This window comes from Scyliorhinus torazame, chromosome 5 (genome assembly GCF_047496885.1).
Source record: "Scyliorhinus torazame isolate Kashiwa2021f chromosome 5, sScyTor2.1, whole genome shotgun sequence".
NCBI classification, from domain to species: domain Eukaryota; kingdom Metazoa; phylum Chordata; class Chondrichthyes; order Carcharhiniformes; family Scyliorhinidae; genus Scyliorhinus; species Scyliorhinus torazame.
The window spans coordinates 271,972,355-271,993,513 of record NC_092711.1 but is presented as its reverse complement, the minus strand read 5'-3'; the positions used below and the strand labels follow the sequence as shown (position 1 = coordinate 271,993,513).

The following is a 21,159-nucleotide window of genomic DNA, read 5'->3' as shown; positions in this document are numbered from 1 at the left end:
AATTGGATATCCAAGTAACGGAATTGGGTCACGGCCAGCTTTAACAGCAGCCCCCCCACAGGGTTACCGGGAAGATTTTGCTCTCGCTCAGGTTAAGCTTGTAACCTGAGAAGGCACCGAACCCACTTAGGAGTGCCACGGGGTGGAGCACCAATATTTCGCATAGGGTGGGACTGTATGCTCTGTACAAAACTGAATTATTAACACAATATTAACTCTTTAACATCATACCCGAAAATAGCATACAATTACCCGATAAAAGAATACCACTAAATACAGTAATGCAATCCCCTTAATTACCATCTCTGTTCCTAATTAAACACCAAGAAAGGAAAAACATACAGTTCTCAATCCATCCTACAACCCAATGGCAGAGTAATATTTGCTTTCTAGAGAACATTTGGCTCTGTTAGAACCTCTAGCTGGATGTCTTCAAAAAGCTGTTTCAACTGGTTTGTTTCAGCTTTCTTCCTTGTCCTCAGACAAGTCTGCACTTCTTTAAATACTATTCATCTTTTTAATTATCCTACTATGAGAGCAAAAGAGCTTACTTGTGGATTCAGTATAAGCTAGATCAGACCTCATCTCAAAACCTTTCTCAATGTCATACCTTAGCTCCACCCAGCAATGACATCATTCCTCAGGCTGGAAACAAATTAACTCCCCAGGGACTCCCCACCCCCCCCCATGTCAAACAACAGTGCATTAGTGCAGGCATTTTCCGCTGGTCAATTTCACCTCTGGCTCCTAAAAGTTTTCTTGTCTTGCAAAACAAGATTATTTTAAAAACACCACTACCTAAGTCAAACACACTGTAACCTAGGCAATTAACCCTTAAATTGCCAATCCAATATGTCTAAAATTCGGCATTCATCACACCAAATATTGGGTCTTGCCATTGATTATTCAATTGCGCAAAATTACAAATTGCTTTCTTTAACCTTTAAGTAAATTGTTGCAAATCATTCTTCTAGGCCTCTGATGATTGGCACTTCTGGTATGCCCCATTCCTACTCCAAGTATAGTCGGCCCATCACAATGGACAGCGGTCAGGATGGCACAGCTGTACATGGCATTCCGGTAAGATAGAAAGTTGTTTTTTTGTTTTCTGAGAAAGCAGGTGAAGGGTCAGGAGTCACAGTGCAAGACAGAAGCATTTTCAGAGATGTAGGAACAAATTTTCGATAAAAGTCAGAAAGTAGTCATAAGATGATGAGTTTGGTTTTAAAATCCTGAAGATGTGGAAGAACATAGAACATAGAAAAATACAGCACAGAACAGGCCCTTCGGCCCACGATGTTGTGCCGAACCTTTGTCCTAGATTAATCATAGATTATCATTGAATTTACAGTGCAGAAGGAGGCCACTCGGCCCCTTGAGTCTGCACCGGCTCTTGGAAAGAGCACCCTACCCAAACTCAACACTTCCACCCAACACCAAGGGCAATTTGGACATTAAGGGCAATTTATCATTGGCCAATTCACCTAACCCGCACATCTTTGGACTGTGGGAGGAAACCGGAGCACCCGGAGGAAACCCACGCAGACACGGGGAGGACGTGCAGACTCCGCACAGACATTGACCCAAGCCGGAATCGAACCTGGGACCCTGGAGCTGTGAAGCATTGTGCTATCCACAATGCTACCGTGCTGCCCTTGAGAACAAATAAATCTACACTATCATTTTACTGTAATCCATGTACCTATCCAATAGCTGCTTGAAGGTCCCTAATGTTTCCGACTCAACTACTTCCACAGGCAGTGCATTCCATGCCCCCACTACTCTCTGGGTAAAGAACCTACCTCTGATATCCCTCCTATATCTTCCACCTTTCACCTTAAATTTATGTCCCCTTGTAATGGCTTGTTCCACCCGGGGAAAACGTCTCTGACTGTCTACTCTATCTATTCCCCTGATCATCTTATAAACCTCTATCAAGTCGCCCCTCATCCTTCTCAGTTCTAATGAGAAAAGGCCTAGCACCCTCAACCTTTCCTCGTAAGACCTACTCTCTATTCCAGGCAACATCCTGGTAAATCTTCTTTGCACCTTTTCCAAAGCTTCCACATCCTTCCTAAAATGAGGCGACCAGAACTGTACACAGTACTCCAAATGTGGCTTTACCAAAGTTTTTACAGATGCATCATCACCTCACGGCTCTTAAATTCAATCCCTCTGTTAATGAACGCGAGCACACCATAGGCCTTCTTCACAGCTCTATCCACTTGAGTGGCAACTTTCAAAGATGTATGAACATAGACCCCAAGATCTCTCTGCTCCTCCACATTGCCAAGAACTCTACCGTTAACCCTGTATTCCGCATTCATATTTGTCCTTCCAAAATGGACAACCTCACACTTTTCAGGGTTAAACTCCATCTGCCACTTCTCAGCCCAGCTCTGCATCCTATCTATGTCTCTTTGCAGCCGACAACAGCCCTCCTTACTATCCACAACTCCACCAATCTTCGTATCGTCTGCAAATTTACTGACCCACCCTTCAACTCCCTCATCCAAGTCATTAATGAAAATCACAAACAGCAGAGGACCCAGAACTGATCCCTGCGGTACGCCACTGGTAACTGGGATCCAGGCTGAATATTTGCCATCCACCACCACTCTCCGACTTCTATCGGTTAGCCAGTTCGTTATCCAACTGGCCAAATTTCCCACTATCCCATGCCTCCTTACTTTCTTCATAAGCCTACCATGGGGAACTTTATCAAATGCCTTACTAAAATCCATGTACACTACATCCACTGCTTTACCTTCATCCACATGCTTGGTCACCTCCTCAAAGAATTCAATAAGATTTGTAAGGCAAGACCTACCCCTCACAAATCCGTGCTGACTATCCCTAATCAAGCAGTGTCTTTCCAGATGCTCAGAAATCCTATCCTTCAGTACCCTTTCCATGACTTTGCCTACCACCGAAGTAAGACTAACTGGCCTGTAATTCCCAGGGTTATCCCTAGTCCCTTTTTTGAACAGGGGCACGACATTCGCCACTCTCCAATCCCCTGGTACCACCCCTGTTGACAGTGAGGACGAAAAGATCATTGCCAACGGCTCTGCAATTTCATCTCTTGCTTCCCATAGAATCCTTGGATATATCCCGTCAGGCCCGGGGGACTTGTCTATCCTCAAGTTTTTCAAAATGCCCAACACATCTTCCTTCCTAACAAGTATTTCCTCGAGCTTACCAATCTGTTTCACACTGTCCTCTCCAACAATATCGCCCCTCTCATTTGTAAATACTGAAGAAAAGTATTCGTTCAAGACCTCTCCTATCCAGACTCAATACACAATCTCCCGCTACTGTCCTTGATCGGACCTACCCTCGCTCTAGTCATTCTCATATTTCTCACATATGTGTAAAAGGCCTTGGGGTTTTCCTTGATCCTACCCGCCAAAGATTGTTCATGCCCTCTCTTAGCTCTCCTAATCCCTTTCTTCAGTTCCCTCCTGGCTATCTTGTATCCCTCCAATGCCCTGTCTGAACCTTGTTTCCTCAGCCTTACATAAGTCACCTTTTTCCTCTTAACAAGACATTCAACCTCTCTTGTCAACCATGGTTCCCTCACTCGACCATCTCTTCCCTGCCTGACAGGGACATATATATCAAGGACACGTAGCACCTGTTCCTTGAACAAGTTCCACATTTCACTTGTGTCCTTCCCTGCCAGCCTATGTTCCCAACTTATGCACTTCAATTCTTGTCTGACAACATCGTATTTACCCTTCCCCCAATTGTAAACCTTGCCCTGTTGCACGTACCTATCCCTCTCCATTACTAAAGTGAAAGTCGCAGAATTGTGGTCACTATCTCCAAAATGCTCCCCCACTAACAAATCTATCACTTGCCCTGGCTCATTACTAAATCCAATATTGCCCCTCCTCTGGTCGGACAATCTACATACTGTGTTAGAAAAGCTTCCTGGACACACTGCACAAACACCACCCCATCCAAACTATTTGATCTAAAGAGTTTCCACTCAATATTTGGGAAGTTAAAGTCGCCCATGACTACTACCCTATGACTTCTGCACCTTTCCAAAATCTGTTTCCCAATCTGTTCCTCCACATCTCTGCTACTATTGGGGGGCCTATAGAAAACTCCTAACAAGGTGACTGCTCCTTTCCTATTTCTGACTTCAACCCATACTACCTTAATAGGGTGATACTCCTCGAACTGCCTTTCTGCAGCTGTTATACTATCTCTAATTAATAATGCCACCCCCCCCACCTCTTTTACCACCCTCCCTAATCTTATTGAAACATCTATAACCAGGGACCTCCAACAACCATTTCTGCCCCTCTTCTATCCAAGTTTCTGTGATGGCCACCACATTGTAGTCCCAAGTACCGATTCATGCCTTAAGTTCACCCACCTTTTTCCTGATGCTTCTTGCGTTGAAGTATACACACTTCAACCCATCTCCGTGCCTGCAAGTACTCTCCTTTGTCAGTGTTCCCTTCCCCACTGCCTCATTACACGCTTTGGCGTCCTGAATATCGGCTACCTTAGTTGCTGGACTACAAATCCGGTTCCCATTCCCCTGCCAAATTAGTTTAAACCCTCCCGAAGAGTACTAGAAAACCTCCCTCCCAGGATATTGGTGCCCCTCTGGTTCAGATGCAACCCGTCCTGCTTGTACAGGTCCCACCTTCCCCAGAATGCGCTCCAATTATCCAAATACCTGAAGCCCTCCCTCCTACACCATTCCTGCAGCCACGTGTTCAACTGCACTCTCTCCCTAGTCCTAGCCTCGCTATCACGTGGCACCGGCAACAAACCAGAGATGACAACTCTGTCTGTCCTGGCTTTTAACTTCCAGCCTAACTCCCTAAACTTGTTTATTACCTCCACACCCCTTTTCCTACCTATGTCGTTGGTACCAATGTGCACCACGACTTCTGGCTGCTCCCCCTCCCCCTTAAGGATCCTGAAGACACGATCCGAGACATCCCTGGCCCTGGCACCCTGGAGGCAACATACCTTCCGGGAGTCTCGCTCGCGACCACAGAATCTCCTATCTATTCCCCTAACCATTGAATCTCCTACAACTATTGCTTTTCTATTCTCCCCCCTTCCCTTCTGATACCCAGAGCCAGACTCAGTGCCAGAGACCTGGCCGCTAGGGCCTTCCCCCGGTAGGTCATCCCCCCCCAACAGCATCCAAAACGGTATACTTGTTTTGAAGGGGAATGGCCACGAGGGATCCCTGCACTGTCTGCCTGTTTGTTTTTTTCCCCCTGATGGTAACCCAGCTATTCTTGTCCTGTACCTTGGGTGTGGTTACCTCCCTGTAACTCTTCTCAATCACCCCCTCTGCCTCCCGGATGATCCGAAGTTCATCCAGCTTCAGCTCCAGTTCCCTAACACGGTCTTTGAGGAGCTGAAGTTGGGTGCACTTCCCGCAGGTATAGTCAGCGGGGACACCGGTGGTATCCCTCACCACCCACATCCTACAGGAGGAGCATGTAACTGGCCTAGCCTCCATCCCCTCTGACCTGACAGAATATAGCTGCCCTGTGGACTAACTAGATCTCTGCCCTCCGACCCTGCTCCCAGTCAGCTACACTTTCTGTAAACTCCTGACTCTCTTCGCACTCTTTGCGGAAATGTCGGAAACAAAATGAAAGGAGCACCTTACTCCCTCCTCACCTAACTCCCTCGGTCACCAAACTCTCACTATCGCACTCAAATGCACCAAATTCAGCACTCCCTCGGTCACCAAACTCTCACTATCGCACTCAAATGCACCAAATTCAGCACTCCCTCGGTCACCAAACTCTCACTATCGCACTCAAATGCACCAAATTCAGCACTCCCTCGGTCACCAAACTCTCACTATCGCACTCAAATGCACCAAATTCAGCACTCAGTGCAAACAAAGTCTGCACTGTAGGGGGATCACTTTTATACTGTGAATCTAGCCTCTGAAAACTGGCCTAATCCAATTAACTAATTAACAAGCTCCAGCTGCAAGTGCCTACAAGTAGAAGCCTGTTTAAAGCTTGTTGAAAATTCACCTTCTTCTAAACCAAACAGCAACTTTTAAGTTAATTAACTAAATAAAAGAAAAACTAAACTTTAGATAAAAATGAAGCCTTATACTCCCTCGGTCACCAAACTCTCACTATCACACTCAAATGCACCAAATTCAGCACTCAGTGCAAAAACCTGAGAAGCTGAGGGAGTTGAAGTAATTTTGAGCTTCTGGTAAAGAATGGGTTAAACATCATGGTTTTGAAGTCACACAGTGGAGGAAGAGCATGCAAGATATGATGTAGCAGATGAAAGAGAGGATTAACAATGTTAATAAAATTGAGAGTTGACATTGTGCCAGTTATGTGGCTTGCAGCCTTCCTTAGTTCATTAATGTGAAGTTGCACATCCCAGTTTGAATTGTAATCCGTTTTCCCAATGGAACTGAGAATTAATCGGTACAACAACCAAGGAAGGAGCGAATGAGAGCCCTGTCTGACTTGGGAGCATTGAAGGAAAAACCTTTGATTAACTTTTTTGAGGAAAGCTGATTATTTTGGTGTAAATGTAAAAGTCGCCACAGTCCCAGAAGACCATAGGCTGCTTTCCCCTTTGAGGGGGAGAGCTGACTGGTCGTTATTTAACCTGAGGATCACCACACCTCCGGTGAGGGGCAAGGTTGAGACAGCTGGCCTTCATGAATATTTTTGTGTATACTCATTGTGAAAGATCCCTGTAATAGGTACAGAAATGTATTTCAAGCTCCTTCACCCAGCAGCTGCATCACCCACTCTCGGGCAAGAAATAACTTATTTTATAGACACAGCAACGCTCTGGCTCTATTTCCTCACATTTGCGTATCTTTACATTGTAGTCACCCTATGTGACATTTTGTTCCCTTGCTAGCCACGCATATGGCTAGTACCATTGACCATCTCTGCACTATTTTATCATTGAATTTGCAGAAAATGTACTTCCCTACAAAGATTATCCTGCTCATCATAAATTCCCATCACACATTGTCCTCTGTTCCTACCTAATGCTGTGAGTCTAGGATGTTTAGTATTGTAGTTTAAACATTTCCAACCTCACAAGAGCTTCACAGGATCAAATATTTCTGCCCATGTTGTGCAGCAACATTTGATTGGGGGGGGGGGGCATCGGCAGTGGTGGTGGGTGGGAGGGGGGGCAGACACCACTGTGAAATCAGGAAGGTGCCAACATTATTGGGGGGGGGATAGGAGAGACATCAGAAGTATGGCTTCAAAAACTAGGAAGGGAAGGTGGATCAAGAATTGGATTTAGTGCCGAAAACTATTGATTCATGAAGGTTGCAGTTTCTTGGCAAAGCTGTGCCAATTTTATAATACCTACAACTTTTCAGTGGTTGAGCAAGTTTGAATTTTAGTTTAATAGATTTATGGGATCTGGGTTGAGTGTGCCCTAGCAAATAAAGGTGAATTAACAGTGAGACCTCCTGTGAAATGCACAAGAATTAATGCCCATTATTTTGTTCATTCCGACAAGAAATGTGAAACCTGTGAGAAAAGCAGTGTTTATCCAGGAGGCGTTATCATCTCTGAAATCACACATCTGTTTGAGAGTCCAGATCAGCCTGTCGAAGAGCACAGGTAACGGTCTTTGTCTGATTGAACTTATTTTTTCCAAATGTGGTACAAAAATGGAGCTTTTTAGAGTATTTGATGTTGGGCCGACAGCCTCATTGCTGTAATAGTCACCAACGTTTTGAGACCGACCTCTTGGGTAAATAGACTTTCCAGAGCTGACTCCTGGCCATTATTAATTGTTCTGTTGTTACCTTGCGAGCAAGTTGGCCTCTTGCCTTCTGTCAGCTCGCCCTGTTTGAGGGTTGGCCAGTAAAGCTGCCAACTAAACTGGCACCACCATCTGGATGGGGTTCCCCTAAAACAATCTCCCCTGTTCTTGATGTAATAAGCCTGGTGGCTTACAGGAAATAAGTTATATCAATCAGCGTGAATACCCAATCTCTTGTCTTGAATGAGTTAATAACTCTTGATATCTCAGGCTAGAGTTATATACATAACTCTGCAAATCTGCTTAAAGTACCTGTGCTCTTCAAGCTGTTTCACCCCAAAGCCTCTTACTGCTGTGGGCATTTTATGCCCTTGAACTAAATTTAATTTACTTATAACATTTTGATATAAATCATACCAAGATATCTCTTGTAGCAAAATGGCTGTAAGCCTTGAAACATGGCAGTTAATTTGGTGACCTTAAACTTATGCCCTTTTATTACTGTCTCCCTTTGTTCGATGTAAATAATTTCACCACTTTTATTTTCTTGTCAAAATCTCTCATTTTGGGGACAATTATATTGGATCTCTTGAGTTCTGTTCTAGTGCAGTCTTCCAATATTGTTTCATAACTGAAAGCTGTCAGCCGTAGTATCATAACTTAATTTCAATTCATAACATTAACTCCGAAGATTGTTAGTTTTGATTCAAACTTGCTATTTCACTCTTTACAGCTTTATGTCTGGAGAAACACCTTTCAGTGCAGCTACAGACAACCAAGTTGCCACTCCAAGCACAGCATCTTCGCCGTTTGCATCACACAATCTGTACGATGATCTCCTGGATGTAAACTGCCAAATGGCCGCGGAAGAAACCTCTGACCAGTGAGATTCTACTTAAAAGCTAATCCACAACATTTGGGATTATGTTTTCCTCTTTCCGTGATTGTACGTAGCCTTGGAAGGAGTGGGTTGTTGGGCTGATTTGACCTTTTTCCTTTTGTGTACCTGAATAAAGGTCAGGTACTAGGTCAAAAGGACAGGGTTCCTCTTCTGCTGGTAGGTGGAGTGGTGGAATGTTAGTGGAATACGAGAGATAAGGAATGAATGGCGGGCATGAAGATGGATGAAATTCTCAAGTCACAGTCTGAGGGCTTCAAGACAAGCCATTGATTGAATTAATTCATTCCATCAAATATTGTTTATGGTAGTGGTACATGCTGTTTGCTCACAGTAAACTATTTGATTCTTGTGGTAAACCACTGTTGCACCTGTCTTAGGTGATGTAAGGTAGGACCTGTACTACAGGTTCGTCGGTAGTCCCTGCCTGCTGGCTCCGCCCAGTAGGCGGAGTATAAAAATGCATGTCCTCCATTCAGCAGTCATTTCGCCAGCTGCTGTGGGAGGCCACACATCTTAGAGCAATAAAGCCTCAGTTGTATCCAACTCTAATCTTCGTTCAATTGATCGTGCATCAATTCTGTTTTACTTTTTCCACCCACTGACAGCAAGAAGGATGGCAACGACAACAGCTTGTGTTTGTATAGTGCATTTGATGTCGTAAAACATCCCAAGGACAATATCAGTAGAAATATTTTTGACACTAAGTCATAGACTGAGGAAAGATGACCCAGGAACTTGATGTTCAAAGAGGGAGGTTTTTCGAAGCATTTCAAGGGAGGAAAATGAGTTGCAGAGGGAAAAAGGTATCGGGCAGGAATTCCAGAGTTTGGTGCCTGGATAGCTGAAAGCTTGGCTGTCAGTGTTAGAGCGATTTAAAATGGGGGATGTGCAGGAGGCCAGAATCTGAGGAATATAGAGACTGGAAAGCCTGTAGTGCTGGAGGAGGCTACCCAGACAGAGATGGGAGGAGGTCAGGGAGGGGTTTGAAAACTGGGATGGTAATTTTAAGATTTGGGCTGTTGTCAGATAGGGAGCCAGTGAAGGTCATCAAGCAAAGGGGTGATTTGTTGACTGAAATTTAAACTGAGTTGTGATTCTGACAGTGGAGCTTTGAATGATTACAACTTTATGTAGGATGGAAGCTTGAGAGGCTGGCCAGAAAAACTTTGGAGTAGTCCAGTTTCGAGGTAACAAAGGGATGGATGATGATTTGCGCAGTAGATGAGCTAAGGGAAAGTTGGTACCTATGGAAATTATGGAAGTGGAAGTAGCCAGTCTTGGTGTGGATCTATGGTGGAAAATTCAACTTTGGATCGTGCTCAACACCTAACATGAGAAACATCGTCTGCAGCTTTATACGATCCCAGACCAGACCCCAACATTGGCTAAGATACTGGACAGAAGCCCCAATATTTGATTTTAATTTTGGAAGACGGTGAGGAAAGGATAGGTCTCTCCAGGAGTGATTACACAAAGAAATAGGGATGTGGTATATTAAAACAAACTTTATTACTAACACAGTATTAAAATCTTTAACATCACACTAGAAAATAACTTAGTTATCCCTTCACCATTACTACTCAATACAGTGAATACAATAACCCTTAATTGCTCTCTTTATTCCCACTTAAGCATCAAGAAAAACATCCACCTCCGCTCCCAATCTACTTTAACTACCCCTGGCACAGAGGAATACTTGCTTTACAGAGATATTCTTTAAGAAAGAGAGATATTTTGACACTGTTTTAAAGACAAGATCTGACTCCTGTCAGACTCATGCAAAAACTCTTGTTGTCAGAAGTTATTTCTCAAGACAAGTCCGCGCTGCTTTAGATGACTGTTAATCTCTTAACTGAATTGCAGAGAGCAATTTGCCTGACCTGTGCTCACAGCTTCACCCAGAACTGCTCTGACCTGCTCTTCCTACAAAATGCCTGATATCTTAGCTTCACCCAGTAACACCATCGCCATACTAAGCTGAAATCTAATTAACTCCACAGGGAATCTTCTTAATCACAACAAAATTCCATTAGCCCAAGCTTTTTAACGATGCTTAAATTAAACCCCTTGCTTCCAACATATGCTTGCCTTCCAAACTAGGGTTTCTTTTAAAGCTTGATTGGAACAGTCAAACACACTCTAGCCCAGCCTTATAACTTCGTAATACAATACATCTGAAATTCCTACATTCATCACAAACTTAAGACGGTTAACGAGGATGGAAACAGTCGACAGGAAACCTGTTTTTTAAAATTGATTTACGGGATGTGGGTGTTACTGGCTATCCCTAGTTGCTCTTGAATAGATAATGGTGAGCTGCCTTCTTGGGTCGCTGCGGTCCCTGCGGTGTCAGTACATCCATAGTGCTGTTAAGTAGAGGGCTCCAGGATTTTGACCCAGTGACAAAACAGCGATATATTTCCAAGTCAGGATGGTGAGGGTGTTGCCGGTTATATGCTGCCCTTCTTCTTCCAGATGGTAGTGGTTGTGGGTCTGGAAGGTGCTGTCTAAGGCTTAGTGAGTTCCTGCAGTCCATCATGTAGAGTTGGTGGTGGAGGGAATGAATGTTTGTGGAAGGGGTCCCAGTTAAGCGGGCTGCTTTGAAAATGAAATGAAAAGTGAAATGAAAATCGCTTATTGTCACAAGTAGGCTTCAAATGAAGTTACTGTGAAAAGCCCCTAGTCGCCACATTCCGGCGCCTGTTCGGGGAGGCTGGTATGGGAATTGAACCGTGCTGCTGGCCTGCTTGGTCTGCTTTAAAAGCCAGCGATTTAGCCCAGTGTGCTAAACCAGCCCCCTTTGTCTTGGATGGTGTAAGCTTCTTGAGTGTTGTTGGAGCTGCACTCTTCCAGGCAAGTGGAGAATATTCCATCACACTCCTGATTTGTGACTTGTGGATGGTGGACAGGCTTTGGGGAATCAGGAGGTGAGTTACATGCCATAGGATTCCTAGTCTCTGACCTTTTCGCATAGCCACAGTATTTGTATGGTTAGATCAGTTTAGTTTCTGGTCAACGGTAATCCCCAGGATATTGTTAGTGGGGGATTCAGTGATGGTAATGCCATTGAATGTCAAAGGGTGATGGTTAGATTCTCTTGTTGGAGATGATCATAGGCAGGTGCAAATGTTACTTGCCCCTGTCAGCCCAAGCCAAGATATTGTTGAAGTCTTGCTACATATGTACACGGACTGCTTCATTATCTGAGGAGTCCGGAATGGTGCTGAACATTGTGCAATCATCAGCGATCATCCTACTTCTGACCTTATGATGGAAGGGAGGTCACTGATGAAGCAGCAGACGATGGTTGAGCCAAGCACACTACCCCTGGCGGGGTGCAAAAACAATGGCTTAGTCCTCCCATTAATTAGTTTGTGGAAATTTATGCTCGCCCAATATTAAATGCCAGACAAGCAGTGTGACAGCTCAGAGATTTTGGAAAGGTCAAAGGAGATGTTGGTGAGTTGGAACGGAGTGTCACTATGTGGAACCTGATGTGATTTCTGAGGGATAGCTTGTAAATGAGAAATAGAAGAGAGTCAAGAATAGATCCTTGGGGAAACTGCATCAAGATTGGGAAGAGAAGCCATTACATTACATCCACTCCACCACATGTAAAGGTGAAAGAACCTTGTACCTATGAGAACATTTTATAGAACGCACTCTATTCCTGATGTGATGTGTTCTCTTTCCATCACAGATATTTTTGAGCTTCTACTGAATTACGTTGCCCTCTTGGGCAGATTCCTTTGCTGTACATTAGCACTGTTGCTTCACAGCGCCAGGGTCCCAGGTTCGATTCCCGACTTGGATCACTGTCTGTGCGTAGTCTGCATGTTCTCCCTGTGTCTGCGTGGGTTTCCTCCGGGTGCTCTGGTTTCTTCCCACAAGTTCTATGGTGTTAACTAATTTGGACATTCTGAATTCTTCTTCTGTGTACCCAAATAGGCGCTGGAATGTGGCGACTTGGGCTTTTTCCAGTAACTTTGTTGCAGTGCTAATGTAAGCCAACTGTGACAGTAAAGATAAAGATTATAAAACCCTTTATGAAATCAACTGCTGAACGATCCACAAATTTGCCATTGTGGTACTGGTTGATGGTGTTACTGTGATACTGGGGCGAGCAATCATGCACGGTTTCTTTTAAAAAAAGAATCTTGCCCAAATACAGTGACTTTCTGATCTCCTGTTTTAGAGTCCAGAGAAAGGTGATAATGGCCACAACGAGTTGCATTGAATAGATAATATAGTTTTGTTTTATTCTCATTTTCTCTGTAGGATTGAAATGATTGATCATTTGGATATGATTGACAACAGCTTGGCTCAAATACATTCCTCACTCAGCAACACCCGATTAAACACTAATTTGGATTTACTCAAAGATGTGAGTCAAAATGTTATTTTTTGTATCTAAAGATAATGTAATATCTAATTTGAATCTATCCTGCTAATCATGCGGGGGATGTATTTTCTTCCATTTGCAAAGAAAAAAATCCTGGCATGAATATTAAATATTCCGCAAGCATGTTTAATGAGTGCTCCAGATAAAGAGAGGTGTTTGCATGGGATAGAATAATGTTATTGGTAAATTTTACAGAGGACGACCATTGTTCTGAATAAAACTCCTGACAACTCAGTAGTTTAGATATGTACAGGTCAGAACATTCCAAGTACGTTTAACACCTACTCGGTTAGATGGAGTCAGCAGTTGAGCAATGTGATTAACTGTGTTGGGGAGGGGAAACATTCAACCAGGATTTCTGTTGCTGATCACTATCCATTTCACCTTTGCTGGAAAGTGGATGTGGTTAGGACCAAATCAGACTCTGCTCTGAGTCTCCATGGTAGATTATACTGCTGGCACTCAACAGGGCATGTTTCTGAAGATGTCCAATTGTGTTGAGTGCCTGATGGATGCCACAGCAAGACTCCTTCAGGAGAGGGGAAAGGAAAGTGAAATCGGCAGACAAAATAAGCCAGTGATCGATGGCTTATTGCAACAAAAGTTTCAGGAACAAAGAACAAAGAAAAGTACAGCACAGGAACAGGCCCTTCGACCCTCCAAGCCTGAGCCGACCATGCTGCCTGTCTAAACTAAAATCTTCTACACTTCCGGGGTCCGTATCCCTCTATTCCCATCCTATTTATGTATTTGTCAAGATGCCCCTTAAACGTCACTATCGTCCCTGCTTCCACCACCTCCTCCAGCAGCGAGTTCCAGGCACCCACTACCCTCTGTATAAAAAAAAAATTGCCTCGTACATCTCCTCTAAACCTTGCCCCTCGCACCTTAAAACTATGCCCCCTAGTAATTGAGCCCTCTACTCTGGGAAAAAGTCTCTTGAATATCCACCCTGTCTATGCCCCTCATAATTTTGTAGACTAAATTTGATAGATGAAATGATTCACTTTCAATAGACAGGCTATTGGAATGAAAGTCAAGTGGCAAATATTGGATTGGATTGGATTTGTTTATTGTCACGTGTACCGAGGTACAGTGAAAAGAATTTTTCTGCGAGCAGCTCAACAGATCATTAAGTACATGAGAAGAAAAGGGAATAAAAGAAAATACAGAATAGGGCAACACAACATATACAATGTAACTACATAAGCACTGGCATCGGATGAAACATACAGGGTGTAGTGTTAATGAAGCCAGTCCATTAGAGGGTCATTTAGGAGTCTGGTAACAGCGGGGAAGAAGCTGTTTTTTCAGTCTGTTCGTGCGTGTTCTCAGACTTCTGTATCTCCTGCCCGACGGAAGAAGTTGGAAGAGTGAGTAAGCCGGGTGGGAGGGATCTTTGATTATACTGCCCACTTTCCCCAGGCAGTGGGAGGTGTAGATGGAGTCAATGGATGGGAGGCAGGTTCGTATGATGGACTGGGCGATGTTCACGACTCTCTGAAGTTTCTTGCGGTCCTGGGCCGAGCAGTTGCCATACCAGGCTGTGATGCAGCCCGATAGAATGCTTTCTATGGTGCATCTGTAAAAGTTGGTAAGAGTCAATGTGGACATGCCGAATTTCCTTAGTTTCCTGAGGAAGTATAGGCGCTGCTGTGCTTTCTTGGTGGTAGGGTTGACGTGGGTGGACCAGGACAGATTTTTGGAGATGTGCACCCCTAGGAATTTGAAACTGCTAACCATCTCCACCTCGGCCCCATTGATGCTGACAGGGGTGTGTACAGTACTTTGCTTCCTGAAGTCAATTACCAGCTCTTTAGTTTTGCTGGCATTGAGGGAGAGATTGTTGTCGCTACATCACTCCACTAGGTTCACTATCTCCCTCCTGTATTCGGACTCATCGTTATTCGAGATCCGGCCCACTATGGTCGTATCGTCAGCAAATTTGTAGATGTAGTTGGAACCAAGTTTTGCCACGCAGTCGTGTGTGTACAGAGAGTAGAGTAGGGGGCAAAGTACGCAGCCTTGCTGGGGGGCCGGTGTTGAGAACTATTGTGGAGGAGATGTTGTTCATTCTTACTGATTGTGGTCTGTTGGTCAGAAAATCGAGGATCCAGTTGCAGAGTGGGGAGCCAAGTCCTAGGTTTTGGAGCTTTGATATGAGCTTGGCTGGGATTATGGTGTTGAAGGCGGAGCTGTAGTCAGTAAATAGGAGTCTAATGTAGGAGTCCTTGTTTTCGAGATGCTCTCGGGATGAGTGTAGGGCCAGGGAAATGGTGTCTGATGTGGACCGGTTGCAGCGGTATGCGAATTGCAGTGGATCAAGGCGTTCTGGGAGTATGGAGGTGATGCGCTTCATGATCAACCTCTCGAAGCACTTCATTACGACTGAAGTCAGGGCCAAAGGTCAGTAGTCATTGAGGCACGTTGCCTGGTTCTTCTTTGGTACCGGTATGATGGTGGTCTTCTTGAAGCAGGTGGGGACCTCGGAGTGGAATAGGGACAGGTTAAAGATGTCCGTGAATACCTCTGCCAGCTGGTCCGCGCAGGCTCTGAGTGCATGACCAGGGATCCCGTCTGGGCCCGTCGCCTTCCGAGGGTTCACTTTCAGGAAGGCCAATCTGACTTTGGAAGCTGTGATGGTGGGTATGGGTGAATTATGGGCTGCTGGGGCACTCGCCAGCGGATTGTTGGTTACCTGCTCAAACCGAGCATAGAATGCATTGAGTTCATCGGGGAGGGGTGCGCTGCTGCCAGAGATACTGTTCAGCTTCGCTTTGTAGCCCGTTATGTTGTTTAGTCCTTGCCACAACCGCCGAGAGTCTGTCTGTGGCTCTAGCTTGGTTTGATATTCTCTCTTGGCATTCCGGATGGCTTTGCGGAGGTCGTACCTGGATTTCTTGTATAGGTCAGGGTCGTCTGCCTTGAACGCCTCAGATCTGTCCTTCAGTAGGGAGTCAATCTCGCGATTGAGCCATGGTTTCCGGTTGGGGAACGCACGTACTGCTTTCTTTGGCACAAAGTCGTCCACACATTTGCTGATGAAGTCTGTGACGGTGGTGGCATACTCATTTAAGTTGGTCGCTGAGTTCTTAAATATGGACCAGTCCGCTGTCTCTAAGCAGTGACGTAAGAGCTCTTCTGTCTCCTCGGACCAGCACTGCACAACCTTCTTCGCTGGATTCTCCCGCTTGAGTTTCTGCTTGTATGCCGGGAGAAGGAGCACCGTCTTATGGTCTGATTTCCCAAAGTGCGGTCGGGGGATGGAACGGTAGGCGCCCTTGATTTTTGAGTAGCAGTGGTCAAGAGTGTTGTCACCCTTGGTGGGACAGGAGATGTGCTAGTGGAATTTTGGCAGTACACTCTTGAGGTTGGCCTTGTTGAAGTCTCAGGCCACGATGAACAAGGCCTCCGGGTGTTCTGTTTCGTCGTTGTTTATTACTGTGTATAGTTCGTCCAGCGCCTTCCTCACTACTGCCTGGGGTGGGATGTAGACTGCTGTGATAATGGCTGAAGTGAACTCACGTGGAAGATAATATGGGCGGCACTTCACGGTCAGGTATTCCAGGTCTAGGAGCAGTGGGTCGCCACATCCAAGCACCAGGAAGAGTTGATGAGGAGGCACACCCCTCCACCCTTCGCTTTGCCTGATGATGCCGTGCGGTCCGCCCGCTGAATTGAGAAGCCTTCAGGTTGTATGGCACAGTCTGGTGAGGCAGGGGTGAGCCATGTCTCTGTGAAACAGAGCACACAGCAGTCTCTTACTTCCCTCTGAGCGGTAAGTCTGGCGTTAAGTTCATCCAGCTTGTTTTCGATCGCTTGGACGTTTGCCAGGAGTATGCTGGCGAGAGGGGTCTTGAAACCGCGTTGCTTCAGTCTAATCTGCAGACCGCCTCGCTTCCTCGGTCGGCGGCTGCTATGTTTTTCTGTGGAGTAACATGAGGTAAGTTACAAAAATTAAAAAAGCACAGGAATAAAAACAGAAAATGTTGGAAGCACCCCAATCCAGCAGCATCTGTGGAAAGAGGAATTGAGTTCACAGTTCAGGTTGATGACCTTTCCTCAGAACGGCAACACAGCCATGCTTAGCCGAATAGCTTTTGTTGGTTCCACATTCACTTAGTAAAGAGACTATGAATTAAAACCAATGCCACCACCTGTGAGAGTCAAAATGTTACTGATAATTTAACAATTCTCTGGTCATTCACCAAGTTAAAGGAAAATCTTGATGGGGTTGGGTTGATTGATAATTTCAGGCCACATGAGTATTTTAAAAGTTCAGCAAACCTTCCAATTTGTTGCATAAAGCAACTTTCATCACTGGGAATTTGAGGAATCATTGCACTCTTTTTTTGCCTCATTTCATGGAAAAAAAGAGCCTAACTTCTCTGCAAAATTATCTTGTCATTTTTGTGCTCATAGCTGGAGTTTTCTAGCCGTTGGGATTCTGTTCTCGCCGACCAAGCACTCCTGCTCGTGGGTTTCCCGGCGGCGTGGGGTGGCTTCAATTGGAAATCCCATTGGCAAGCGGCGGGAGTAGAGAATCCTGTCGCCAGTGAACAGCACGCTGCCGAGAAACATGTGGCTGGGGGATCAGGGAATCCTGCCCCAGATGTAACCGCATCTTAGATAACCTGATCTGGACTAATCAAGTAGCCACATTCAGTTCAGGATAGCCTGCAGAATGCACAAGACTGCCGCAATCTAGTTATGCGGTCTTTCACATTTGAGACGAGCACAGGAGGCATTAGTGAGAGCTGACTATGTCTTTAATAAATCAGATACACCTCTGATTACTTTTTTTTCTCCTAGCTCTTCAACCCCTCAACTGAAGGATTAGTAACGTCATATCCTGAAGTAGGACTGGACACCAGCAAGGTACTTGGACCATGGCAAATGATATTTTAAGCAGCTAGCATTTCTGCCAACTGGTTTCAGAGAGATGGGAGGAAGCAGATTGTTATTGGCAGTTAATGAAATGAAATGAAAATCGCTTATTGTCACAAGTAGGCTTCAAATGAAGTTACTGTGAAAATCTCCTCGTCGCCACATTCCGGCGCCTGTTCGGGGAGGCTGGTATGTGAATTGAACCGTGCTGCTGGACTGCTTTAAAAGTCAGCTCTTTAGCCCTGTGCTAAACCAGCCCCAGAGCAGGGACATTGGGGAAAATGAACACCAGAAATAAAAACTGAAAATCTTGGAAATACTCGGCAGGTTAATTTCCATCTGTGGAGAGAGAAACAGTTGAGGTTTAGGTCAGTGACCTTTTATCAGAACTCCATGATGACCAGGTTTGCTGTGTATTCACAGAGTATCTCTGAATAGTTACGTCCTTGTGCATTTCTGTTGCATGAACATCATCTCGTTTTTCTTTTGAGTGACTGATTCCTAGTTTGAGAGACACCTTGGGGTGAAATTAGGCCAGTTGTGGGTGCCATGGGACCTTATAAACTACCAAAATGGTGTGTGCAGCACATGTGCGTATTTCTACTGGAAGGTGGGTTGCAAGTTATATTTGTAAAGACCTATTTATAAAGGGGTTTGTATATATTTCGCAGCAAGCAGCATGCAGAGCATGCAATCATTACGTGAGTATAGTGATTTTGACATCAGCGCTTCTGTTGAAGATCCCACTTCAGCCTAGGCCCTCGCTTAATCTTAAATCTTTAATCTGTTAAATGGCATAAAACTCCTTCCCACCCCAGTGGTGCAGTTGGTAGGGCATGATTTGAAGATGCACTCCTGACCTCGACAGCTTGAGAGATTATTAAACTTCTTCCTGAATTGCGCTCAGGTCTTCAAAGTTGCACTGCTAGCATTGACCTTCCACCACTACTAGTTCCCACTGCCATCTGAGCATGTGGTCTGGAGGGCCTCCAGCTCCTCTGTGGATAGAGGACATTAGGGCATCACGGTAGCATTGTGGATAGCACAATTGTTTCATAGCTCCAGGGTCCCAGGTTCGATTCCGGCTTGGGTCGCTGTCTGTGCGGAGTCTGCACGTCCTCCCAGTGTGTGCGTGGGTTTCCTCCGGGTGCTCTGGTTTCCTCCCACAGTCCAAAGATGTGCAGGTTAGGTGGATTGGCCATGATAAATTGCCCTTATTGTCCAAAATTACCCTTAGTGTTGGATGGGATTACTGGGTTATGGGGATAGGGTGGAGGTGTTGACCTTGGATAGGGTGCTCTTTCCAAGAGCCGGTGCAGACTCGATGGGCCGAATGGCCTCCTTCTGCACTGTAAATTCTATGATCTCCCACTTTCACTAACACCTCCAATGCAGCGCTCAAAAACCTTGGGAATCCACTCTCATGGTCAGCCACTGTTACATTTTCCACAGCACAATATTCAGAATGATCTTGGCCCAACCAGCAGCCACAATACATCTCTCCCTTAAGTGGTACAGGCTGACCTTATGTAATGTTGGGCATCACAGGGTTGGCCACCCTTCTGATGCATAGGGAGTGCTGACTACACTCACACATTTTGGAAATGCATAGGCAGCATTAAATTGGCATTCTGTGTGTGCCGCACAATCAAAGGGTACAGGTTAATTGAGTCCCTGTGCCTGTTTTCGGGGCTGTCCAATTTGAACACCCCTTGCCCTTCTTGAGAAATGTTATTCTCCATTCTCCTTCCTGTTGCATTTTGCCTCCTGATGGTATTACCAGTGAGGAGCATTATAGGGTGTTGTACTTCTTTAAAAGCATGTCATCTGAAAGTGGTAATTCCAGATGGAAAGTGCCAATTAAAAACCTGTGGACTCAAAAGCTCTGGTCGGTACATTTTTTTTTTCTGAGCTAAAGAACTGCTGCAATTGGCCTAGGCATTCCTGGATTAGGGGTGGAAATAATGGCCTTAATTCCTGATTGTAATCTACTGGGGGTGAGTTGTTGGGTGGAAACTGAATGAATCATTTGATGTATCAAAGTCTCTCGGCACTCACTGCCTGGTGTCATATTTAACTGTAAACCACTTACTGGAGAGCTGGCATTCAGCAAGTCAGTGCCTCCAGGATCCGTGGGGAGAAACCGTTCTACAGCGTTGAGCTTGCTGTTGATCAGAGTTTTGGAATTGATTATTTGCTGCATACCGTTTCTCATCAGAAGATTTTGGGTTGTAACCGTTCACTAGATTTGTTCTTCCAGAAGGCAAATGGACAAAAATGCAGAATTCCTCAAGAGGAACGAGATTACACGGGATTACAGACTGAACAAGGTCAGCTGCTCTTGGTTATTTTGCAGTAAATCTCTGACTAAATATTCTAACAAAATATAGTGTTGTCTGTAAATTATCAGAGACTTTGACCAGTTTATTACTAATACATTTCACCCAGGAGCCATTATTTGCGAGATGAACAAAGGACAAAACACAGGTTCACGGTTTAATCCAATTTTATTCACAATTCTCTCACTCACACAAAATATGACTGGGACTCACAGCTGAGCTCTAGGTATTACCCACACTTAGTGAAGGAGACGGGCCAGGCTACGATCATTCAATGTGGATATTTTCTCTGGGCTTCAAAACCCAGGGTCCCTTCTTGTGATGGTTGTGCCTGGGGGACTTCCAGGTTATCACTGAAGATCTGTTCCGATGTTCTTTTATACCATTCTGCTAGCACTGAGTCATGGGTATATGCCCATACCTGGCCTAGGTTCTATTGTCCCATTCAGATTTAAACTCGCTAATGGGAATAAACATGATACTCCTGTCCAGCCAGGGCTATTCAGTCAAAATCCATTGTCCTCCTAAACACACTCTTTTCTGACCAGCTATCAGCCCATTATGGAGTCTGCCGACCTCTTTGTTTGTCCTGCTACAAAGTTAATCACCTGTGTCTGGAAGTCCGTAACATAATTCATGGCATGGTCTTGTTATTTTGAGTAAACGTGAGTGGGTAATCACAAAAGTCCAAAATAGCAATAATGAGTTTGTATTGACTTGAGTGCTCTGGCAGATGGCCAGCATCAATTCAAACCAGGGCCTCATTTGGCAGTTTCTGATCCGGGCTTGTAGGTCCTGTTAGCCTGTTTGCAGTACCCCACTACAAAGAATTATTTTATTGGAATTGCAGTATTCTAAACTGA

The 21,159-nt window shown here is 44.9% G+C and overlaps 1 protein-coding gene across 3 annotated transcripts in view; it reads left to right on the top strand.

Annotated features, from left to right (window-relative positions):
• Window positions 1–21,159, top strand: part of LOC140421132 (heat shock factor protein 1-like) — a 77,285-nt gene that overhangs the window by 46,250 nt on the left and 9,876 nt on the right. For 2 of the 3 annotated variants that reach the window (XM_072505559.1, XM_072505560.1), the window contains exons 7-12: window positions 975–1,080; window positions 7,519–7,622; window positions 8,501–8,650; window positions 12,947–13,052; window positions 17,883–17,948; window positions 20,218–20,287. In XM_072505559.1, the coding sequence (XP_072361660.1) occupies window positions 975–1,080; window positions 7,519–7,622; window positions 8,501–8,650; window positions 12,947–13,052; window positions 17,883–17,948; window positions 20,218–20,287 (602 nt within the window). Of the gene's footprint in view, window positions 1–974; window positions 1,081–7,518; window positions 7,623–8,500; window positions 8,651–12,946; window positions 13,053–17,882; window positions 17,949–20,203; window positions 20,288–21,159 lie in introns of all 3 variants that reach the window. The other variant, XM_072505561.1, reaches the window with a different exon arrangement.